This window comes from Calypte anna, chromosome 8 (genome assembly GCF_003957555.1).
Source record: "Calypte anna isolate BGI_N300 chromosome 8, bCalAnn1_v1.p, whole genome shotgun sequence".
NCBI lineage: Eukaryota > Metazoa > Chordata > Aves > Apodiformes > Trochilidae > Calypte > Calypte anna.
The window spans coordinates 19,223,848-19,244,884 of NC_044254.1; the positions used below are offsets into that span (position 1 = coordinate 19,223,848).

General features: G+C 36.9%; 1 protein-coding gene across 1 annotated transcript in view; it reads left to right on the forward strand.

Moving 5' to 3' along the window:
- PIGK (phosphatidylinositol glycan anchor biosynthesis class K) overlaps positions 1–19,976 on the forward strand; it is a 66,050-nt gene extending 46,074 nt beyond the window's left edge. The window contains exon 11 of the mRNA XM_030455608.1: positions 18,048–19,976. Coding sequence (XP_030311468.1) covers positions 18,048–18,164 — 117 coding nt within the window. The 3' untranslated portion in view covers positions 18,165–19,976. The remainder of the gene's footprint in view (positions 1–18,047) is intronic.
- The last annotated feature ends 1,061 nt before the right edge of the window (positions 19,977–21,037 follow it).

Sequence of the window (21,037 nt, forward strand, 5' to 3'; positions counted from 1 at the left end):
TTTACAACATTAGGTGGGTAATAACCACAGAGGGTTCATTTGGCTACTGTGTGTTACATTGCAATAGGATATTACACTGTGGAAAGGCAAAAATCTGTTTTTATGTCCTCTTACTGTTTGCTGTAACAAATTTATGGGTAATGTAGAGCTGTGGTACACACCAGACAGCAGAACAGACCCAACAGAACTGCAAATGCCTTTCATGTAGGGAAACAATAAAATGACCATTGTTTAACTGTTGTATCAGGCATCATGCCCTGGTTTTGAATGATCGTGATGCCCTTTTTGAGTCTCAAGGAGATGTAATCAGCTAAATGTACCCTGTACCAGTGTCCTGATGAATGAGCACTGCTAAGATTATCATGTAAACTGTATGTAAACTCTGACACCTGGCACATGGACTGAAAGGGGCCTGTTAAGTTTATATGAACAAGTATATTTTCAATTAAGAAAAAAGAAAGAAATGAACGATAAAATGAGTAAAAACAGAATAGTATTTGTGGTGTTATGATGCTTCATCCGCATGGGTAATCAGTGTGTTTTGTGTGGGCTGTTGTTGTTCTTTCTTTACCACATGTAGGAGTTCTTAATTTAACATGTGATAAAGAATATAAACTTCTAAAATGGCAAAAGTTAGGCTTTCAGAGGAATACCCACACAAGACAGCCTTTTTAATGAGGCTCTTTATGTATAGTTGGTTATATAGATTATGAATGGTAAGGTCACAAAAAAAACCCCAAAACCCAAATCCCAACCAACCAACCAACCAAAACCCAAACAAAAAACAAGGTGAAAAAGGAGAGAGTACTTTAATTCTACACTTGTGTTTAGTTGGAACAGGTCTGGTGAAAGAACAAGAGAAATCTTTGAGAAGATTGTTTTCATTTACCATTAAGGGTATTAATTGCTGGCCTTCTAATTCAGTTAGGTATTTTCAATAAAAATACCTATCTTCAGTGCCAGTCCTCAAACTCTGAATGTCACTTTGTTAATATGTTTTGACTAACTGGAATGTAGGATATTAAAGTAACTTGAACTGTTACAGGGGGCTTACCGATAGAAGAATGTTTTATTGATGAATGGTACATTTGAGTGGATAAATGCCATTTCTCTTCATGTTATCATTGAAAACAAAATGAAGCAGCAAATTCAGATCATGATCAACTTGCATACTTATTTTAGTCCATTGTAAAACATTTAGGAGATAAATTAATGTGCTGTTAAATCAGAATGGTATTTCAGGAAGCCAACTGGCAGCCTATAGAGCTGATTGCACATTATATTAAAAATGTGACATACTCATTGCACCTTTACTTGATAAAGAGTTCTTAGGTGTTTTCTCATGTCGGGGAATCATGAAGGAGTGCTTTTTAGTTAAATTATATTGAGTTTCCTTCTGTATGTAGATCGTATGGTTCCAGATTCCATTTGAGCAGCTGAAATAAGTATCATTAGCTTTGCTGTGTTTAGACTCAGAGGACTTTATGGAGTTGATACATCCAATCTAGTTTGAGTGTACTGAATCCAGTCCAATAAGGGAAATTAAAATAATTTTAAGAAAGAATTTGGATCAGGGATCTCCAGAGTTCTGGGTGGACAGGCTGATATTCATCAAAGATGACTGCAGAGTAGCAGTTCTGTTTTAAAGCTCACAAGAAGGTCTTTGCCTCTATAATTTCTGTACTTCTGTAATGAGTTTGCTGCCCCCAAAATAAAATTCTTTTCCTTTGAAGATTAGTTTTTATTCATTCTCAGGATCTCATTCTCACATAGTAGAAGGGTGTTAGTTTATTGCATTTGTTGATGTTATTCCTGTTTCACGCTGGTTTAATTGAGAGAGGTTTTCTTTAGCAGCATTTGGCAGGAATTGTTGAAACAGTATTAAGAAAATAGAACACACCATGTTGTATAGGGGTTTTTTTGAAGTATTTTTTTATTATCTATAACACAACAATTTTAGCTCTCAGACTTAAATGCTTTCACAGACATTAAATGAAAGTGCTTTTATGTGGCTTACAATCTTTGTGAAATGCTTGAGATGAAAATTAACCCATCAGATGCTGATAGAGTCCTGAAAGCATGTTTAAATTTCAAGGATCACACTGGTGCTCTGCCCCTCACCTCATAGCTGCCCTAAAGCTGTTACTGCATTTCAAGGGGGGCCTCTTCCTCTCAGTCTACGTCTGCCATGATGATGGAGTCTTTGTTCCTATTCACATTTTAGAAAAAAAAAATTAGTTGTGTTCAGAACTTTATTCAAGTATGCAAGGTTTTGAATAGCACCGTGGTAGCCCAGATTTTGACTTCTTTTATGCTGACACTAATTGTAGCTTATGGATAATTTAAAAAAATTCTTAAAATACTTTAAGTGTCTTTACAGGCTAAGAGGTTCAAAAGCAGCTTGTGATACTTAGATTTGTCATTTTGGATGTGCAAAGTTTTAGACACAGTTATTTATACAGTCTTTGAAAATCGATTCATGTAGCTGTGTTTAAAGTTAACTTTAAAGCATAGCTTGCTGTTTAGAACTCTGGTCATAATATTCAACTACCTGATGTCAGAGATGAAATATGACCTTTCACCAAAAGGTCTAAATATTGCTGCATCTGTTAGCACAGAAAAGAATGCTTTTCTTTGTCAGAAGTGAATGTTTTCAGGATGATTGAAAAGTGAATTTTTCATATCAAAGATTAGAAAACACTCTTAATTTAGCATTCAGTTGTGTTTCAACAAAGTACACTACATGGCTACCCAACAGCAAGCCTTTCCTAGGACACCTGCCTGGTCAGGTTTTACTTCTGCAGTTCTGAGCAACAACCACACTGAAGACAGTGTTCTTCCCTTAGCACTGCCACTGCTTGTGGTTGTTTTGGAGTGTATGGAGAAGAACAGCCTGTTCTGTCAGTGTCCTGCCAAGTGTTCTCCAGACTAGAGATGAGAAGCTGTTTCTGATGCATGTCATGGAGACCTGTCATAGTCTTCCTCATCAGCTGAACTGATGTCCTTTTGAGGCTCAGGCATTCTGCCTATATTCATGTGCAGAACTGAACGCAGGTGTGCTGTACAGCTATTGCTGAACCAGCCTTTCTTCCTCTAGGTCACTTGGGACAAATAGGAATTAGAAATGAGTGGGGTTTAGCTGATTTTTTTTGCAATTGCTTTTCTGTTATTTCTGTTTTTTCTGTATTGTATTACCTAGAAGTATTTTGTCTGCATTTTATATCTCTAATGGAAGTGGTTCTAAGTGGAATCACGACTGGATGTTATCTAGTAAATAAGAATTTGCTTCTTCCCCTAAGTTATGTACAGTATGTTGATTTAATTTTTCTCATTGTTACCTAAATTAGAGATTATTTACAATTTTTGGCCTCCTTTAAAATGAATACTGTCTAGCAGAAAACCATGTGCTCAGAAGGAATGAAGCAAACTTTCTGTGAAAAGCTATTATTGTACAGTTTTGCTGAACACCAAACTAAATATGTCATAGAGCAGCAAAGGCACACCTGCCAACAATCTGTGTTACCTAGGGCAAATAGGTGCTTTCAAGTTCATTCCCTAGCAGTTCTTCTAATATTAAGGTTCATTTAAGAGGTGTTGTGAGTACCACAGACTTGCTGGGTGTATGAGTCATGTAATGTATGCAATGTGTACCTTTAAATCTGGCAGATGAGTGCTTAATTATTTTTATATTACTGGTTTCTATAAAAAATTAAGAGTGGAATAGCCCCATTTCTCAGACTCACTCCAGGAAATCACAGATTCTTGAGGTGGTTGTAGCCACTACAGATCTCTTAGTGGCAAAACATTGTCAGAAACATTTTCATGCTTTTTTTTGTCTAGTGAACTGATAGAGTCAGTGATGGTATTCAGCATCCTCATACCTAAGCTGGTAGTTCACACAAGCAATAAGGTTGTCTCTGTTATTCAGAAGTGTTAGCCTAATGAAATCTCATAAAGTCTTAACGTTGCTGAAGTAGAGCATATTTCTGAGTGTAGCATGTGCTTTGTAAAAACTATTTAAACTATTTTTTTTCATTTGCTGTTGTTTTTTCTCATCAATTGTTTCTGATCAAAGAATACAATCATCTGGATAGAGCATAAGTTAGTGATGATGTGTTTTTACAGAGAAGGCACAGTTGCTTTTTTTTTTTATTAGATTTTTCATTGGAGCATGAAGGAAACCCTCTGGAAGCAGAGACCTAGTAAAACAGTCTCTTTTCTTCTATCTTCCTGTAAAGAACTGTTGTGGGTGATCACTCTATGCCTATCCAGTATCATTATTTTACTGTTTCTCAAACCCAGCAAAGGTTCTGCTTCTTTGCCCCTTTGGTAACTTGAAATATTAGATGGAAGCTCTTCTCTTAGTCTTCAATATACAATAAAGAAAAGTATCTTGCAATTATTTTTCTTTCAACTGCTGCCTCCCCAGTCTTAAAACTTTAGCAGTAACTATGAAGAACCCAGTTTCTGTAAGGATAGAGTACAGAAATATTCATGCATAGGGAACTCTTCTATTGTTTGCATGCACCACTGGTCGGCAGAGCCAGAAAGGAGTCCTGACTGGTTTTTTTTTCTGACCAAGCATTACAGGGGAAAGGAATGTAGTGTTAAATTCTTCCACTTATAGCTGAATAAAATGAATTGAATAACTAAATGCATTGAAAGTTATGGCATTTTATTTTTAACTGTTTCCTACTAGAAATACCAGACTGAACATTTTTCTGTAAGCCAAGGGGGGGAAACTTTGCCATGGACTGTTCCAGCTGCCCAGAGATATTGGACATGGAGGATAGTAGCTTTTTCTTGCTGAAAGTGTTGCACACACAGTTTATCTTTTCTCCCCTGCTTATGCATTAAAGCATGTAACTTTACCTCCTTTTTTTTTGCATTTTTTAAAAAATGAAACTGAAATATATTTTAAAACTAATAGAATTATTTTTTTCCTATTACCCAACTCGGTTCTTAAGATGTTCTGTGTGATGTGCATGTACATTATTAGCTTGTCTGAGTTTCAGAAGGGTCCAGCCTCTGCTGTCACATCTTGGAATGGGAATTTATCACCTCTTCACAGAAGTGACACTCAGCAAGGTGAAGATAACCCCTAGATCATGCTCTCCCTTGAGGATGGTCACCTCTGCAGAGAGACACAGTAGTGGAAATTTAGATGCAATTGATGCAGTGTTTTTAAAATTATAATTTTAGGCTGTACAGATCCTGCAGTTTGGACAGAGAAGTATAGCATTGGAACTGCTCAGTTTTCTCAGGTCGTGTCTTTTTTCTCTTTCACTGACGTATGAAAACCCTTACATTTAAAGATTGGCATTGTATCTTCTTTTTTTTTTTGGCACAGGATGGGAGATGAATTCGACTGGCAGCTTGGAGTAATTTAGCTGGGGGCTGCCCCTGACGTGGCCACCCTCCACTCTCCCCCACATTTGAGTACTGTGCTCATTAAGCACAGCAGTGAGCTAAAAGTACAGCTTACAGGAAAAAAAAAGGAAAAAAAAAAAAAGAGGGCATTTTTCAGCCTGGCCAGCTATGTAACTGCAGAATTTCTAAAGCCAACTAGAATGGCTAGTATGAGCCAAAACTGATAGTGCATGTATATTCCCTGAAAAATTATGTTTATATTTCTCATGAGGGTGCAAGAGAGAGTGAAAATAATTGTTACTCTGGAAAGTTAAAATGGAAATAAATTTAAGGCTTCTGTGCGTATCATCAGAGTGCTCAGTTTGCCCTTGAGAATACTGCTAATATGAGGGGTTATATGTGAAAGTAGCACCATCCATTTTGTGGATTATGAGACATGAGTTTCATACTCACCAGCTCATAGAATTGTCAGATATACTGTTAAAAATATCTGAGGATCCCTGGCTCTATAGTAGCTGTAATTGTTAGAGGTGCCATGTTGGATTTGCAGCTTTTTTTAGGCGGTAATTCCTGTAATAGTTTCTTTTTAATAAGCAGTATCTAAAATGAAGAAAGAGGTTCAGGAAGTGACTGCAACAAGTCAGGCTTTTTAGAGTGCTGTGGATCTTTGTGGTTTACTCATCTGAACTTCATATAACTGCATTTGAAGGGTCAGTCGTAGCTGTATAACTGAACTCTATCTTATATTAAAAAAAGTTACTTGTGCTTTTCTTTTTTACAGCTGAATGAAAATTCTGTACTCACAAACTTTTCAGTATGCACTGTTGATATTTCTGTGTCTTTATTTTGGCTTTAGACTTGATTGTGTCATGATCACCCCTCTCTTGTGCTTTACAAACTGTTCACAACTGTGATCTTAAGACTGTGGTTACTGTTTCTGTTGTGCTGTAGCTATGCTCAGAGCTTTACAGAAAGAGACAGGTTTGAAAATGCTTTCAGCTAAAGTAAACTTCACATAGCATGTTGGCAAAAAGCAAAACCAGGTTAACAGAGACTGATTTGCAGACTGAGGCCATAAAAGACTCTTACCTTAATCTCTTCTCATTTTCTGCAGGGAATACATAAATACATCATATTGTCCCTTCTTTGTGGCTATGTTGAAATTAGGAAGGATGACTACAAAAAGGGAGTGAGTTGAGGCTGGTATATGTTAAATCAAAATACTGTAATTATGGGGAGAATATAAATGAGGAAGACAATTACCACGTGTTAGAACATGTACATAATTCAGAAAGTAAGCAAAATATTACAGCTGTTATTGAAGAAGCAATATGTACATGTCCCACAGGTCTCAATTGCTAACACCACATGAATTGTTGCACAGTGCTGTAGGTAAAAATCAATATTTACTTTGTTTTGGACAGCTGATACTAGAACTGTTGTGGTTGCTGCAAGTGTAAGGAGGATATTTTAAAGTGACTTCTGTGATTAGAGGCTCTTTGCTCGCTTTCATGTTCATAAGCTTGGCTAATGTCAGAGCTTTTTTACTGAAGTTATCTCTCCATCCATTTTCACTCTCAACATTGTATATGAAGCATATAGTTCACTTTTTTCATCATTCTTCAATTTTGATGAGATTTTGTGATACACTGATCTGCATTCATTTACATTAGTCATTTATGACCCTACATTCTTAGATGTTCTGAGTCTTTTTGCATTTGTCTGCACTGGGTCCCATTTATTTCCTGTTCCTTCAAATATTGGAAAAGTGAATACTATTTAGGTCACTGTGGTGAGTTGTCTCCAGTGGGGATAACTGAATAGGTTTTCAGTGCATAATGGTATGCAAATAATATACCTCTGCCTCTCATGGGAATAGACTAAGTATATGCACAAGCTTTCTGTGACCTTAATAGGTTTGCAGGCATCATAATACACTATGTGCTGCTGTGGCATAATATCTGATGTACAAATATTTCAAATATAGTTGAGGGAAAATAAATGTATGAAATAACTCTGTGGATTTAGTGTGTGATCCACACACCTTACTGTATTTGGAAGCATATACCAGCGATACAACTGATTTACTTTTGTAACATAAGCAGTAGGTTTTAATAATAGTCACCATTAATAAAATAAGATGCAAAATGTCTTGCTCCTGGAACATGCTGATTCTTTACAATGATAGAGTGTCTACATGTATGATGCAAGATGAAACTGAAAAGCATACAGTAAGATAAATAGATTAATCCATTAGGCTGCTTTTATGTTTATGAGGTCTCACATTTGAAAGTACCTTTTAAAAATTTTGCTACTTTTAAGTTTATTTTTATTACAGGTTTTAAAGCAATTCAGGAAGCAGATGCTGCATTTAAAAAAGCTCTGCTTTAGTGACTATTTCTGTGCAAGAGAATGCATTCTTCCCAAAACTTCATTTTACTCAAATTAACTTGTATTTCCACTGAGGGAGGCTTATATTAAGCACAAAGGGAGGCTTAGTGGTTTAGACTTCCATCAAATAAACTGCATAACTAAACAGGGAAGATGCCAAGCCTCACACTCTTGTACTTGAAAGTATTGTGCTCTTTCTCACGGGAACTTGAGATTAGAGAAATTATAAAGGCTTTGCATAAAAATGGGGAGTTAGAATTAATTTTTGCTTAAGCAGGGAAGTGTCAAAAGCCTATTAAGGTAATTTTTCAATTTTGTCTTAACTGTTCACACATTTTAAAATAGTTGTACAACTGAGTGGAGGCATAATTGATGTGTTGTGGTTTCTTTTTTTTCCTTGGGCTATCATAAAACATAGTTTAGGTGCACTTAGGCTCAGAAGAAGTAGGTGTGCTAATTAAGTAGATGAAAATTTTCATATCATAGTGAGAAAATTTGCCTAATGGATTAGAAGAGTATCTTAAGAATGGTTCCCCAATTCTTAATTACTTCCAAGTATCAAATATCAATATTACATGAAGACAATTATAGTACAAAGACCTTAGAGAGAAAACATAATTCCTAGCAGTAGAATTTTGGGGCTGTAGAGACTATCATCTTCATTATTATTATAGTAAACAGTAGCAGTAAAAGTCTACATGGAAAAAAACAGTCACTTAATAACTTTATTTGTATTTTAATATAAATTAAAAGCTGAAAATATCAAGTAATAAAGAACTACTGCTACTTTTATTTTGTTAATCTTTAATGATAAAAAAAATTAAAATCTTCTTTATGTTGTAGCAGCCTATAGAGTGCTGGGGTAGTAGTTTAAAAATTATGCTTGACCTAAAGCAAGTTTTAGGATTTTCCTGATTAAAGGAAAACTGATACAGCATCCCCTCTTACTGGTAAGATAAATCACATTTGTCTTTTAATAAATACAGTATTTACCAGAAGAAATATGGTCCCAGAGTTGCTTTCATTTTGGTGATCAGTTTTGCCATTCTGTGAGTCGTCTTTGGTGGAACAAACCTCACATTTGGGATGAGACTTAGTGGCAAACGTGAAAGTAAGCAATGCTCCTAAGTGGGTGTATTTTCCTTTATGACTTTTCCTCATGCGGCTGAATGCTTTCTGTCAAGACCCACTTTCAGTTTCTTTTAGCCTGAGCCTTTGAGTAGTCTTTGCTCTTTCTCCTCCTCCCCAAAACTGTGAATGGGAATTACTCAACTAAAAGTACAACACGGTTGTGTAGATTTTGTGAGACAAGACCTGTATAGGAGGGCCAGTATCCATTAGTTATATTAGTTCTCCAATTGATAGGTTTATGGTGTTTTATGTTTGTGTTGTTGGCATAGTAATGCCAGCAATAAAAGGAAGCCAAGTGCATGCATGGATGTGTGGGTAGAGTGGAGGCAAAGGAAAGGGAAGCTGTTACATCCTTTTTTTATTGCTTATTACTGATCGCACTGGGTGTAGAAACAACATTAGTAAAAACAACTGTAATCTGAGTGCACGACTAAATTATTGACTTAGTTTGTGTTACTTGTCATATATGAAGAATCAGGACCTTTCTGTTCAAGGCAGGTTACTGAAGTATGTTATAGTGGGCTGTCCGAGATGCAAGATTTAATTCTGTTTTCTGGTGTCAGTTTGATGTTCTGTAACATTTTCATTTCTCACATAACCTACTGTAGCTTTTATTAATTATTACTTTCTTATTGTTTATACATGAAAGCTTCTCTGATAGGCAGTGTTTATTTAAATGGTATTTCAGTGAGCAATAAAATTAGCAGTTACAGTTCTGCTAGGTTTTTTTCTTCTATCTACTATATTTCTTGAGCTTATGCAGCATAAAGAGTAGCTGTTACCAATAAGCTCACATTGATAAGGAAAAATATAAACATTATCAATCTTAGTTTGACAGATACCTTTCTGAACAGTTTTTCTCAGGTGAAGGCACTGTTAACTCCAAGTACCTTCACCCGTTTAACCCCCTTAGCCATGTAAACTTAGTGAGGTGTTATTGGTGCCTTTTTTGTGTTAATTATTTTTTGTTTACTCTTCAGTAACATACTGTGAGGAGCATGGCAATGTAACTCACAAGCTCTTGACAGGACTGATGAATGGCCAAAGATAGAGATATTGGCAGGCTGCTCTCTACTGCTCTGTCTAGAATTGTTTTCCTAAATAATTCAGAGGGTTGGAATTTGATGAAATCATTTCCATTTGAAGAGTGAATGGAAGGGGTAAATGAATGAAGGCTCCAGTAACGGAGGTGTTGTGTCCATGCTGTTGAGCAGACAAGACAGCATCCTGCTTTGTCCTTCCTGGCCAATTTATTTGCATGAGGTTGTGATCCAGCTTTGTGCAAGCAGTACTTCTGTAGTGACTGGCTTTCTGGCATGGTGTATGTGACCCTGCCAAAGTCAGCTCTCTCATCTCCACCCCAGGGTGAGAGCTCTGTGCACTGACCGATGATTCCTGTGGCTCCTGGAGAAGCTCAGCTCCAGTGGTGGAGCTCTGTGACTTAGTGATCACATATTTTCAGGAGGGAGTGCTTAACACAAAAGAGCATCTCCCAATACATGGCTGACAAACAGATGAAGAGTGGTTCTTAAAAGGAACAGAGTGACCATGAGAAATCAGTAGGGCAGTAACTTGTGGTTAGTTTAGATGGTAGGCAGGAAAGGTGCAACTGGTTTACCACTAGGTAAGACCGTCTGTGGTTTTGTCCTTTTGAAGGTTTAGCCTTTCAGAAAGATGTCAATACTGTATGTATTACATCTGGTAGTCTGGAGGGGTGTTTGCTCAGCTACACTCATTCATTGTTCCAGAAAAGATGGTCTTTGTTGAGCCCCATGTGCCATTTGAGTGAAGAACCTGGTGTCATGCAAATGTCACGTGGGAACCTTGAACATTTATGGTACCATAAATCTGCCATTTGGCAGCTGCCTGTAAAAATCCTTTGCAGGAATGGATCTGCTTTCTGTGACTCCTTGTTCTTTGACATACCAAAGGTAACAGAAAAAAGAAAAGCTGGGTGGTGGTTAGGAACAGAGAGATCTGTCACCAGCTGTAATACATTGGTTTGTCACTGAAACATGAAAATGTTTTCCAATAAAAACACAGCCATATTTGATCGTGCTCATATAAATGTTCAGGCACTTTTTGCCTCTGCCCTGCTTATCCATCCGTCTACTTTTTAATGCTTGCCTCTGTTTTGAGTTGTGCAAACTGGAGGTACAAAGCATAAATGTAGCACACAGCTCTGGGCAAAGGAGAACTAGAGAGCCCAGAGATTTTAAAAATGAGAAGTAACATGCACTTGAATAAGGAATATTTATTTGGATTCTGATTTCTTACAATGTAGCTGTTGAGACCTTTATTAGATATTGTAGTCAATACAGCATATTGAGTAAAAGATCTAATGTTGTCTAACATCTGTTGTTAATACAGCCTACCTCCTGGAAACAAATAAACAGATACACGTGAGATATCCAGAAGAAACTGTGTGGTTAGAAGCATCACTACTGCTTTGAAAGGAATAGCATAATAATTTATGAACATCAAGGCTTCTTCATATAAACAGAAACACTTTGTTTGAATTTGGATGATCAAAATTATACTTCATAGTGGAAGTTCTAAGGTATACAATTAATTGTACAAGATTAAGAAGAATACCTGCCTCAGAGCATGTTGATTTAAAAGCAGTTGAATGGGCTCGCCTTGTGGTCCAGAGAGACTCTATGGGAAATCCAAGATTTCCAAGGAAGAGGTGGGAGTGCTGTGCTCCATAGAAAGGTTGTGCTGGTCCTTGAAGTTATCATTCCAGAATAACACAGGTAGGAGCCAGACATGCTCATATTGCCTCATCTCTGCAGAACTTAGAGGTTGGTTGTGGCCTTGCTGCTGCTGGCAATGTGACATTGTATTTGTATGGACAAGATTTGCTCTGTAGAAGACTTGGAGGTAATATTTTCCCGGGAAAAAGTGAGCTGTGTGTGCTGCTTGGAAAAACAGCATTCTAAGAATAGCTTGGCCCTGTTTCTAAGATTGTATTTTTGTGAATACAAAATAACTTTGCCCACTATAGTAGTCTTTGTGCACCCTTTTCACCCCTTTTGTTCTTTGCAGCTGATGTTTGTCTGCTTAACCTGAAGCATGGGTATAGCAGCAGGTGGGTTGCTTTTATATGTGATGATTTTTGGAGGTCCTCCTCACTGAAGTATGTCTTGCTAGAGAGTATTTTGGTTGTTTTCTGACCCCCTTTATTGTAAGGACCTTGAGAAGTTTCTTTGCATTTATGGCAGAGCTCTGTATATTGAATGCCTTTTATTCTTGTTTAAATTATTTAAATACAAACACATAAAAATAGACGGATGCTTCTCAAAGTAGTAGTGGTCAAGTTTACAATACTGAGTCTACTTAATTAAGCTGCTCATCCTCTAGTTTTACATGCTTCATTTGGCACAAAGCTTTTTGTTTGCAAATGGAATTCACATATTTGCTGTGGACTTTAGGTGCCCTTTTGTGAAAAGTCATATCGTGGCTTCCTCTGAGAGTATGAATTTGATGAAAACATAAAAACCAATTTGCTTTTTTTTTTTTTTTTTTTGGTGCAACTTTATATTGGGACTTCTTTCATCTCCACCCTAAAGCATACATGAGGTCCATAATGTAACTTGCTGAGAGCTGAGCAAGAGCTCACCCTTGGAGCCTCAGTAGAGGTGAGACCTCTGTGGTGATGGTCTATTAAAGACAGATTTGAGGGGTTGCTGATGCCAGTCCAGAGCTGCATGTGCTGCCTTGGGATGTAGGAAATCAGGAGCTGTGGTTTGAAGGCCCCCTGGTACAATCCCTATTGTGTTTGCCAGGTGGGCATCATTCATCTGAGCACTGCCTTGTCTGGGAATTAAATGGCCCTGGGTCCCAGGTGCTGGGAAAGCTCCTTTTGATTAGAAGAAGTATATCATGTATTGTGTCACAGGTTGGAAGATTAATGAGTAATTGTAAAACCACTAAGAGCACTTTAAAGTGCTATGTAATGCTGAGGCATAATGCTTAAAGTAGGGAATAGTAAGTGAACAGCCATTTTTAAAGTAGAAGTTCATTTCTAAAAAGCCCATATAGATTGCATATTCTAGAAGGAAATGAAAAACTAAAGCTATGATGGCTTTATTGTGGTTTATATTATGGTGATTACACAGTTTTCAAAGTAAATATTTAAAGTGCAGTTGTTGGCATTGATATGTTAATTTATTTTAACTGCTGTTCTTTCCTGTATCCTTCATGATTTTTTGTTGTTGATGAGTGAATTTTCTTAATTATTTTGTTAATATTGGCAACATCAGTAATTGTGGCACTCTGGTTAATAAATACAAACTGGGAGATTAGACAAAAGTACTTTAAATTTTTTTGCAGATTAACAGGCACTGTTTATGTTGGAGTTCTCTTATGACTTTAATCTTGCTGTGGGCACAAAAGAGGATTAAACTATTACTAGATGGCTGGAGTTATTATATTTCCCCACCCCTCACTCCCCCATAAAGACCCAAAAATCAAGACTAACTGACAAATTGTAAGTGCATGCTTCCACTGAAAGCTCTGAGGACTTAATGCTTGTGATTTGCTTGTGATACATATAAATTCACTCTGAAATGAGACTTTGTTGTGTGCTTTGTCATAAGAAATGAGAGGATTACCCAGTTTGAAATTTTAAATTGAGAGTAACAGAATTCCTACAGAGTGCCTCTAGGAAATAGATAATGTGCTATTGCCACAGAGCACTGCATAGCTGAATCTGGCTTTTACAAGTAGTTTCCTTGTCCTTCAGTTTGAGATCAGTGTTTTTTTCCGAGACAAGAATCTGAGATTGACCTATTTTGAAAAGTGGAGCTTTCTTTTTTGAGATTTCAATACTGGTCTTTGACACAGACCCTAACAAAAAATGGGTATTTTGAGAAACAAGAAAGAAAACCTTTAGTATTGCAATGGGAGAAATTGAAGTGTTCATTTAAGTGGAGAGTGATCAAGAGGACAGCTTGTAAATTTACACCCCAAAATACATAAAATTCACCACAGTGGTCTAATAATGACGATGAGCACTGTATAGACAACCAGCAGGCATACTTCACTTCCCTGTGAGTCCTTACTGGCCCCCAAGAGTAGCAGAAGGGGAGAACACAGAGGGGTCTGCACAGGATTTCCCTTTGGTGCTGTAGCTGATGTTAAATGCAAGGGAACTTCAGAGTCCTGCGTGATGTTTTCTCCCTCATGTGTGAGACTAAGTCAGCCAAAACTGGGTCTGGGACACTTAGCCACTGAAACTCTGCTAGAAAATCAAGCAGGGATTAATTTGAAATACAGTAAATGCCATTATAATGGACTTGTTAGGACACACACAGCATTTCTAATATTTTGGTTGTGTGCAATTACATATGGATATTGTGCACTAACAGTAAAAACACACCCCAGCTGCCTCGGGTCGGGGAGCATTGATAGCAACGATGATGTGCATGTTCATTCTTAAGGTTTTGCCCACTTTCTTAAAGCCCTGTTTGGAATAAGATGTTGAAAGAAACTGAAGAATTTACATATCCCTTTTCCATTTGGTAATGACTACATTCCTGACTATAATACTAAGTACACTGCTTTCTCTCCTCTTAGAATCCCAGTGTGGATTCCGAGGTTAACCCAAACCATTCTGTACGTCCAGTGTTTTTGTCCTTATTGAGGACACTAAGGCAAGTGGAGTTCTATTGGCAGAGGACTTGGAGGGTTGCATTATAATGATATTTAACACAATTTTTTCCATGTGAAAACATGAGATTTTAATATCTTCCTTCTGTTCTGATGTGACATTTAAAAGTAATTTTTAATCTAATTACCGCTTTAGCATTAATACTTTTTTATTATATTTTTGCATAAGACTAATTTAATTGGAATAACAAGTATTGCATGTTTTATAAAACACCTTCATAGAAAGTCTTGGATACTTTGCATTTGAGTCCCTACAGACCCATGCAGTTTGAAAATACACTGTTTTATCCTCTTCTTAATTACAGTACTTGAAGCAGCTCTCTGTTAACTGTTTTTAAGTTCCACAGATAATGAGTCTCCTAGAACTAGAGAGTGTACAACAGAAAACTGTTCACAGGAGGAGGCTTGCTGTTGCTTAGCTACCTTTTTAATTTGGAATCTCCAGCAACTCAGTAATGACTGGCCCTTAAGCTGCTAAATGTATTTGCTCGTGACATAGTGTACCATTTTATGTGTGCGTTTCACCTATGTGTTACTGCTATTATTGTAGGGATAAAGAGGGCATTTATTGTGGGATGGTGTTGTGGTGCAGGTGACAAAATCTAAACACATCAGCAGTGGTCAGCACACTGAGTGCTTTGGTGGGAACTGCAACAGTGAAATTCAGAGTAACTTGAGCCCAAAGAGCTACTACTGCCTTGGCTCCTCTGGGTCACTCCTAAATATGAGAAAGTTGTGCATAATTTGTAAGTGTTGCAGCCAATCTGTGGCTTATAACAGTACACATTTTCACATCACTTTAGGCATAATAACGATACATAATGAATTGTAAACTGAAATACTGCAACTTAATGTTGGGAGTTTTTAAAAATCCATTTAGCATTTTCTCACTTCTGCCTGACTTTCAAAAATTGCCTGGCTTTTACAGAGATTTTTTGGAATAGGACCCTAACTAGGCAATGTTCATTGGATAAATGCTTTCAGTCTCTTTTAGGGGGACTGTAGTCCCTGTGTAGTCCCCTTTTAGGTTTTAATGTCTGTATGCCCCTAGTGGAAAATCCTGGCATATTTCAGTATAATTTTGTGCTCAATTAACCTTGCTGTTGACTTACATATGTACAATAGAGCTTCATTTCTTCACCCTTCTATTGTGGATTGATATTTATGTGTAGATTTCAGTTTCTGGGTCTATAAATCATTCTTATTAAGATAATTTTTATATTTAAGATTACAAAGCCTGTAGCACTTGTATAGTCTCACGTCTTTTTTTTGTGTCATGCCTTTTTTATCCTCATTTTTACATTGCATCCCATGGCTTTAACCTGATGATATGTATGTCCTTGATTTCCCAGCACAAAGCCACTGCTGCTCTGGCATCCGTTTGCTTGCAGAATTCCATGAAGGCTTCAGCATGCGACATGACAGAATGTAAAACCATACTCATAGATCACCTTATAAATATTTATTCATATAAATTCTTTACAGAAATTAAATTACGTGTTCTGTACAAAATAGGATAGAGGCTTTTAGTGTCACTGACTGCAAATTGAAGTAATTTGTCTAGAAGGGTCAGGTGCCACTTTGTGGTAAGGAATTTGTCTGAGATCCAAGAAAAGAAAGATTGATAGTACAAAGAGATTGATGAAAAAGGCTCTGCAATATGCATACGAAGTTAGGGGTTAATTAGGAGGATTTAAACAAGAAAGTTCCTTTTTGTGGAGAAGTGTCGCGTGCTGTTACTGTCAGAAGGGAGGTGTGAAAGGCTGGCAGCCTTTTTGAACACTCAGAGTTGATTTTCTGAGATGCTTCTGTGGAGATGTGTGGTTGCAAGTATCAATGAGGTGGCAGATTACCAACAGCACATACACTGGAGCCAATGAGTGCTTCTTAGGAAATGAAGTGGTTTGTGCATATAGACACCATCTCTGCATGTTATCTTTGGTTTTGTTATTGATGTGAATTACAATGCTGGTTCTCTGATTCCTGCATCAGGAAAAATCATTAATATTACAGAGGGCCAAGTTCTCGGGGTGTCTCAGGTGGGATGGCTATTTGTTATACATTTTAATTACAAGTGTGGTACTTAAAGAAAAATACTGAAGCTAAAACTACAGAGCTTAGAAAATGGGAGCTGAGCAATCATCAAACATTGTTTTCTTGTTGGTAGGAAAGCTGTTTTGAAAGAACAGATGCTGCAAACTGTTCCTTATTGCATTCAAGTTCACCAGCCACCTGGTACATTCAGTGAGGAACAAGAAGATTCTGTACCCAGATTCATGCAGAAATTGAGATGGTGCCATCTTTTGTAGTTGTTATTCACAGGGCAGAAAGAGAATTTAAAATTTGACTTAAATGCAACAAAACCAAAATTCTGTGCCCCTTGTGTCTTATTCTATACAAGGACAAAAGAGTGCAAATCTTTCAGCAAGCCAAGAATAAAAAGCTCAGCAAGCACTTCAGTATTTATTATTATAATAGTAAATAATCTCCATCTGCCTAGGAGATCTCTAAAACACACCTGCTGAGGGCAGGAGTAGGCACAGGTATGCAGGACTGAGTTACACTGTAATTCTGGTATTTTTTTAAAATGAGATTCATAGCTAAAATTTTGCATTCATATAGCTTCACCTCATTATTAGCCTCAGAGACAGCTCTTGGGCTGCATAGCAGCTCTTACCTTCTTCAGTCCATTTCTTGCTGAATATAGAGTATCTGAAGTTTTTTTTAAATAGGAGGAAGGGGACAGACAAGTTTTATCTTGTCTTACTGCTAAGTGGGAGACAAAAAAAGCCTTAACAGACTGAAGCATTCTGCTTTTTACTGAAGATGAAATACATGTTGAAGGGACAGGTATTTGAATTGCACAAGATATTTCTACATTAAGGCTAGGCAGTTAGATTCAATGAGGCCCCTGGGAAATCTGATTGACATGTAAAAGAATCCTATTTTGTTTTATGTTATTCCTGTAATAATGAATCTTAGTTCCTTATGTGGTTACATATCTGTTTATCCATGTAATTCTGAGTACAAAAGGAGAGGCAGAAAACATTCTGGGTAGTGGAAAACCAACACCATCTTTTCTCTTTCACATTTGCACTTGTTGAAGTACCTTTCATAGTTGCAGCATTTTTCTTTTCTAATAAAATGAGACTAGGTCTGAGATACTCTGTCCAAAAGAATTAGTTTGAACATGTCGAACAACACGGTTACTCACCACCAAAGTGGTGTCTTGGGCACAGTTCTAGTGGCCTTTTTGTGGTACTTGTGTGCTGGAGTGGCAGCTCACATCCCATCCCATATCAAAAAGAAAGATGCTTCTACTTCATGAAGAAATAAAGCTTACTGGTATTTTTTGCTACTGCAAAGATTTTTATTTTTTTTTCACTTGATAAATGCAATGCTACTTACATGTGAGGACTAAGTACATGTTGTTTTTACCTTTTCTTTGTTTTTATCTTTTTCTTTTTTTCTTTTTTTTTCAGAAACCAAAACAAAAGGACTGGCATCCTCCTGGAGGATTTATTTTAGGACTCTGGGCATTGATCATCATGGTTTTCTTCAAAACATATGGAATCAAGCACATGAAACACGTCTTCTGAATTCAAACAAACAAGATTGCATTGACTGCTACTTTGGATTCATTGGTGTCACCGGAGTGTATTACAGTTGTAGTGAAAAGTGTTGAGATTTCACTTCTAAAGGTTCTTTTGAAGTCATCTCTTCTGCCCCTTTTTCTGAAAACTCTAACAAATAGCTTTAATGTTAGATTTTTTTTTTAAAAACTGTCTTTTTAAAAATCCCTCAGAAAAGCATTAAAAATTATTTTTTCTTTCTAATCAAGCTTAAAAAAGGGGGGGGAACCTAAATGCAGTATCAGAATTTCTGAGGTTGATTGTAAATGGGCAAATTCTTTCCCCCATACTTCCAAGTAAATCTTAGAAATAGTCAACCTATCACTAAGGACCTGGCCATTGTGCAGAATGTTAAGTTGTCAGTTTATCAATAAAAACTTTAGCCACCTTGCAGACTTTGCCATGACATATGGCAAAGCTTTCTTCACAAAAATACCATAGAATATATTGGATTTTTTATTCTTTTCTTTTTTCTTCCCTGTTAAATACAACCCTTAGATTGATCCTCTCACCTTAGGCAGTTTCAAGTCTAGTATTCTATGAGTTGGTGAAAGTGAAAAAAATATATATGATTACTTCATTGAATCTACTTCAAAAATGCCAAAAATTGCAGAACTATGACTTCATTGTGTCTGCTAGGAACTCTTCATAGGTGTGTATTTTCACTCCATATAATGTGGAGTTGGATGCTTTCAGGGTTTTCAGTGCACTGGATTTTTGCACAGAAGAGAATTGACTCTGGATGAGAACTGTAATAAATTGTACTATCTTATTTCATTATTTTTTTTAAAAATTCTGTTTCTGAGCCCTTGAAAAAAGCTTTCTCATCTTGGTTTTGTTGATTCTGTTTTGGCATACTGGTTTGCTTTTCTTGGACATATACTGATGAATGTATGCTGAAAAGGTTTTGTCTGTATAATGTCCTGATATTAGAGAACAGAAAAGCTATTCTGTGCATGTGTAGAAGCAACCCCATTTGGCAAGGAGCAGCTTTTGTAGTATGCTGTTCTCTAGCTTAATCATAATAAAGCTTATACGATGTGTACATGGTGTAAATGCTAGAAATTATTGGAAATTATTTGTAATCACACATAATATCAGTGCCAGTGTATTTTTCTTAGAATATGGTATTGAGCATTTTTATATTGCACAGAGCATACAAATTTGAGAACTCTAACTTTTTGTCCTTCTTTCTTCTCTCTCAGATTGATTGCTGCATCATAGCCTCAGGTCAGGGGTGGCAAACTCGGTGTAGCAATCTCATCAGAGAGCTGTGTGTATACACAGCCTGGGAGGGCTACAGAGAAGGCAGCCAGTGAGGCTTCCAGCTGTTTCTAAGGGCTGATGCCAGAGGATAATAAAACCAGCAGTGTACTACATCTCTTGGGTATTAAAAATTTATATTTTTTTTTTCTCTACACATCTTCAGGGCTTGGCAAGGATAAAGATAGACAATGATCCATTATCAGGTGGTAAACACTATAAAGTTATGGTATTGAGAACTTTTTCTTGTATTTTCAGTGAGCAGCAGGAACTGTTTTCAGTAGTCTGCTGAGCACTAAAAATAGGAATGAATCTGTGTTTAAACCAAAAGCATTGCTACACCACTGTCCTTCTCCTATACTGATATTTGAGAGTCTTCTGATGCACCCTTCCTAAGCAATGACTTCATATCCAAAATCCAATTAAAGGGTGACTTTTTTTAAAATAAGAAAAACTTCCCCCCTCTCACCCTCCTCAGCTGTTTCTAATGCAGTAAATCAACAGTTTTTTAATCCAGCCTGGGGTAGTGGTTTTTTAATTGTAACTAATCATTTTAATCAAATGTTGATTTTACAGGCAAGTTTTGTCACACTTCAAGAAGTGGCTATAGTGAAGTTGATAGAGCTCTGTGCCTTGCTTCAGTTGGAATTTCACTTACTCAGACTCCTCAGACCATATTCAGTTTTTCTCTTACCCTCTTTCAGCCACCTTTTGCAGGAAGAAATAGAAACATTTACAGAACTCAGCTGAATTTTGCAAGTAGATACCAAAGAAGATACCAAAGATGCAGTCCTTTTAAAAGCTTATCTGCCTGGGGAAAAGGAGGCAATTAGGTGGGTTATTAAAATGCAATTTATGAATGGAAGCACTTAGTAAGTGTGCCTATGAAGGTAATAAAATTGAAGTGAGAACAACAATTTCACTAGAATGCAGCAAATTGTGCTTCAGGCACTTTTAACATTTTTAATATGCACAAAGTGAGGAGTTGAAATAGATCGTTCTCAGAGTCACCATGAATAAAGTTGTCTGTGCTACATTTATGACACAGTACTGTACAGGGATAACTTTTATTCCTGGAATAGTTATAATATGAAAGTAAGTATAGAAATGTCACATGTAAACGTCTTGTGTGTGTTTATTTATTTATTTAAAGTTAGGGAGCTTTTCATTTTTCCTGAGAGCCCTTCAGACTTCTTTTGGTGTCTTGGCTCTTGGAACAGAACAATCAGCCATCAATCACAAACCATTTGTCTTTTATGCCAAACAATGTGTGTGTGCAGTATATGTGTTTCCTCTGTGTACACAGATGATCTTTTTAACAGAAACTGAAAAACAAGCCAGATGGCTTCTTTTGCATAGAAACTTCTAGAGCAGAAACAAATTCCAGCATTTTGTGAGTCTGCATAGAGAGATTGGTGATCCAAGCATGCATGTGCTTGCAGACTTTTCTATGTTTCTGTCTACACCCTGTACTACATAACTGCATTGGCATGTCTTGCAGGGGGTTTCATAGATATGGTTTAGAATACTCATGGATGATAAAAATGTAAGTTGTTTTGTTTAAGTTTTTCAGCACT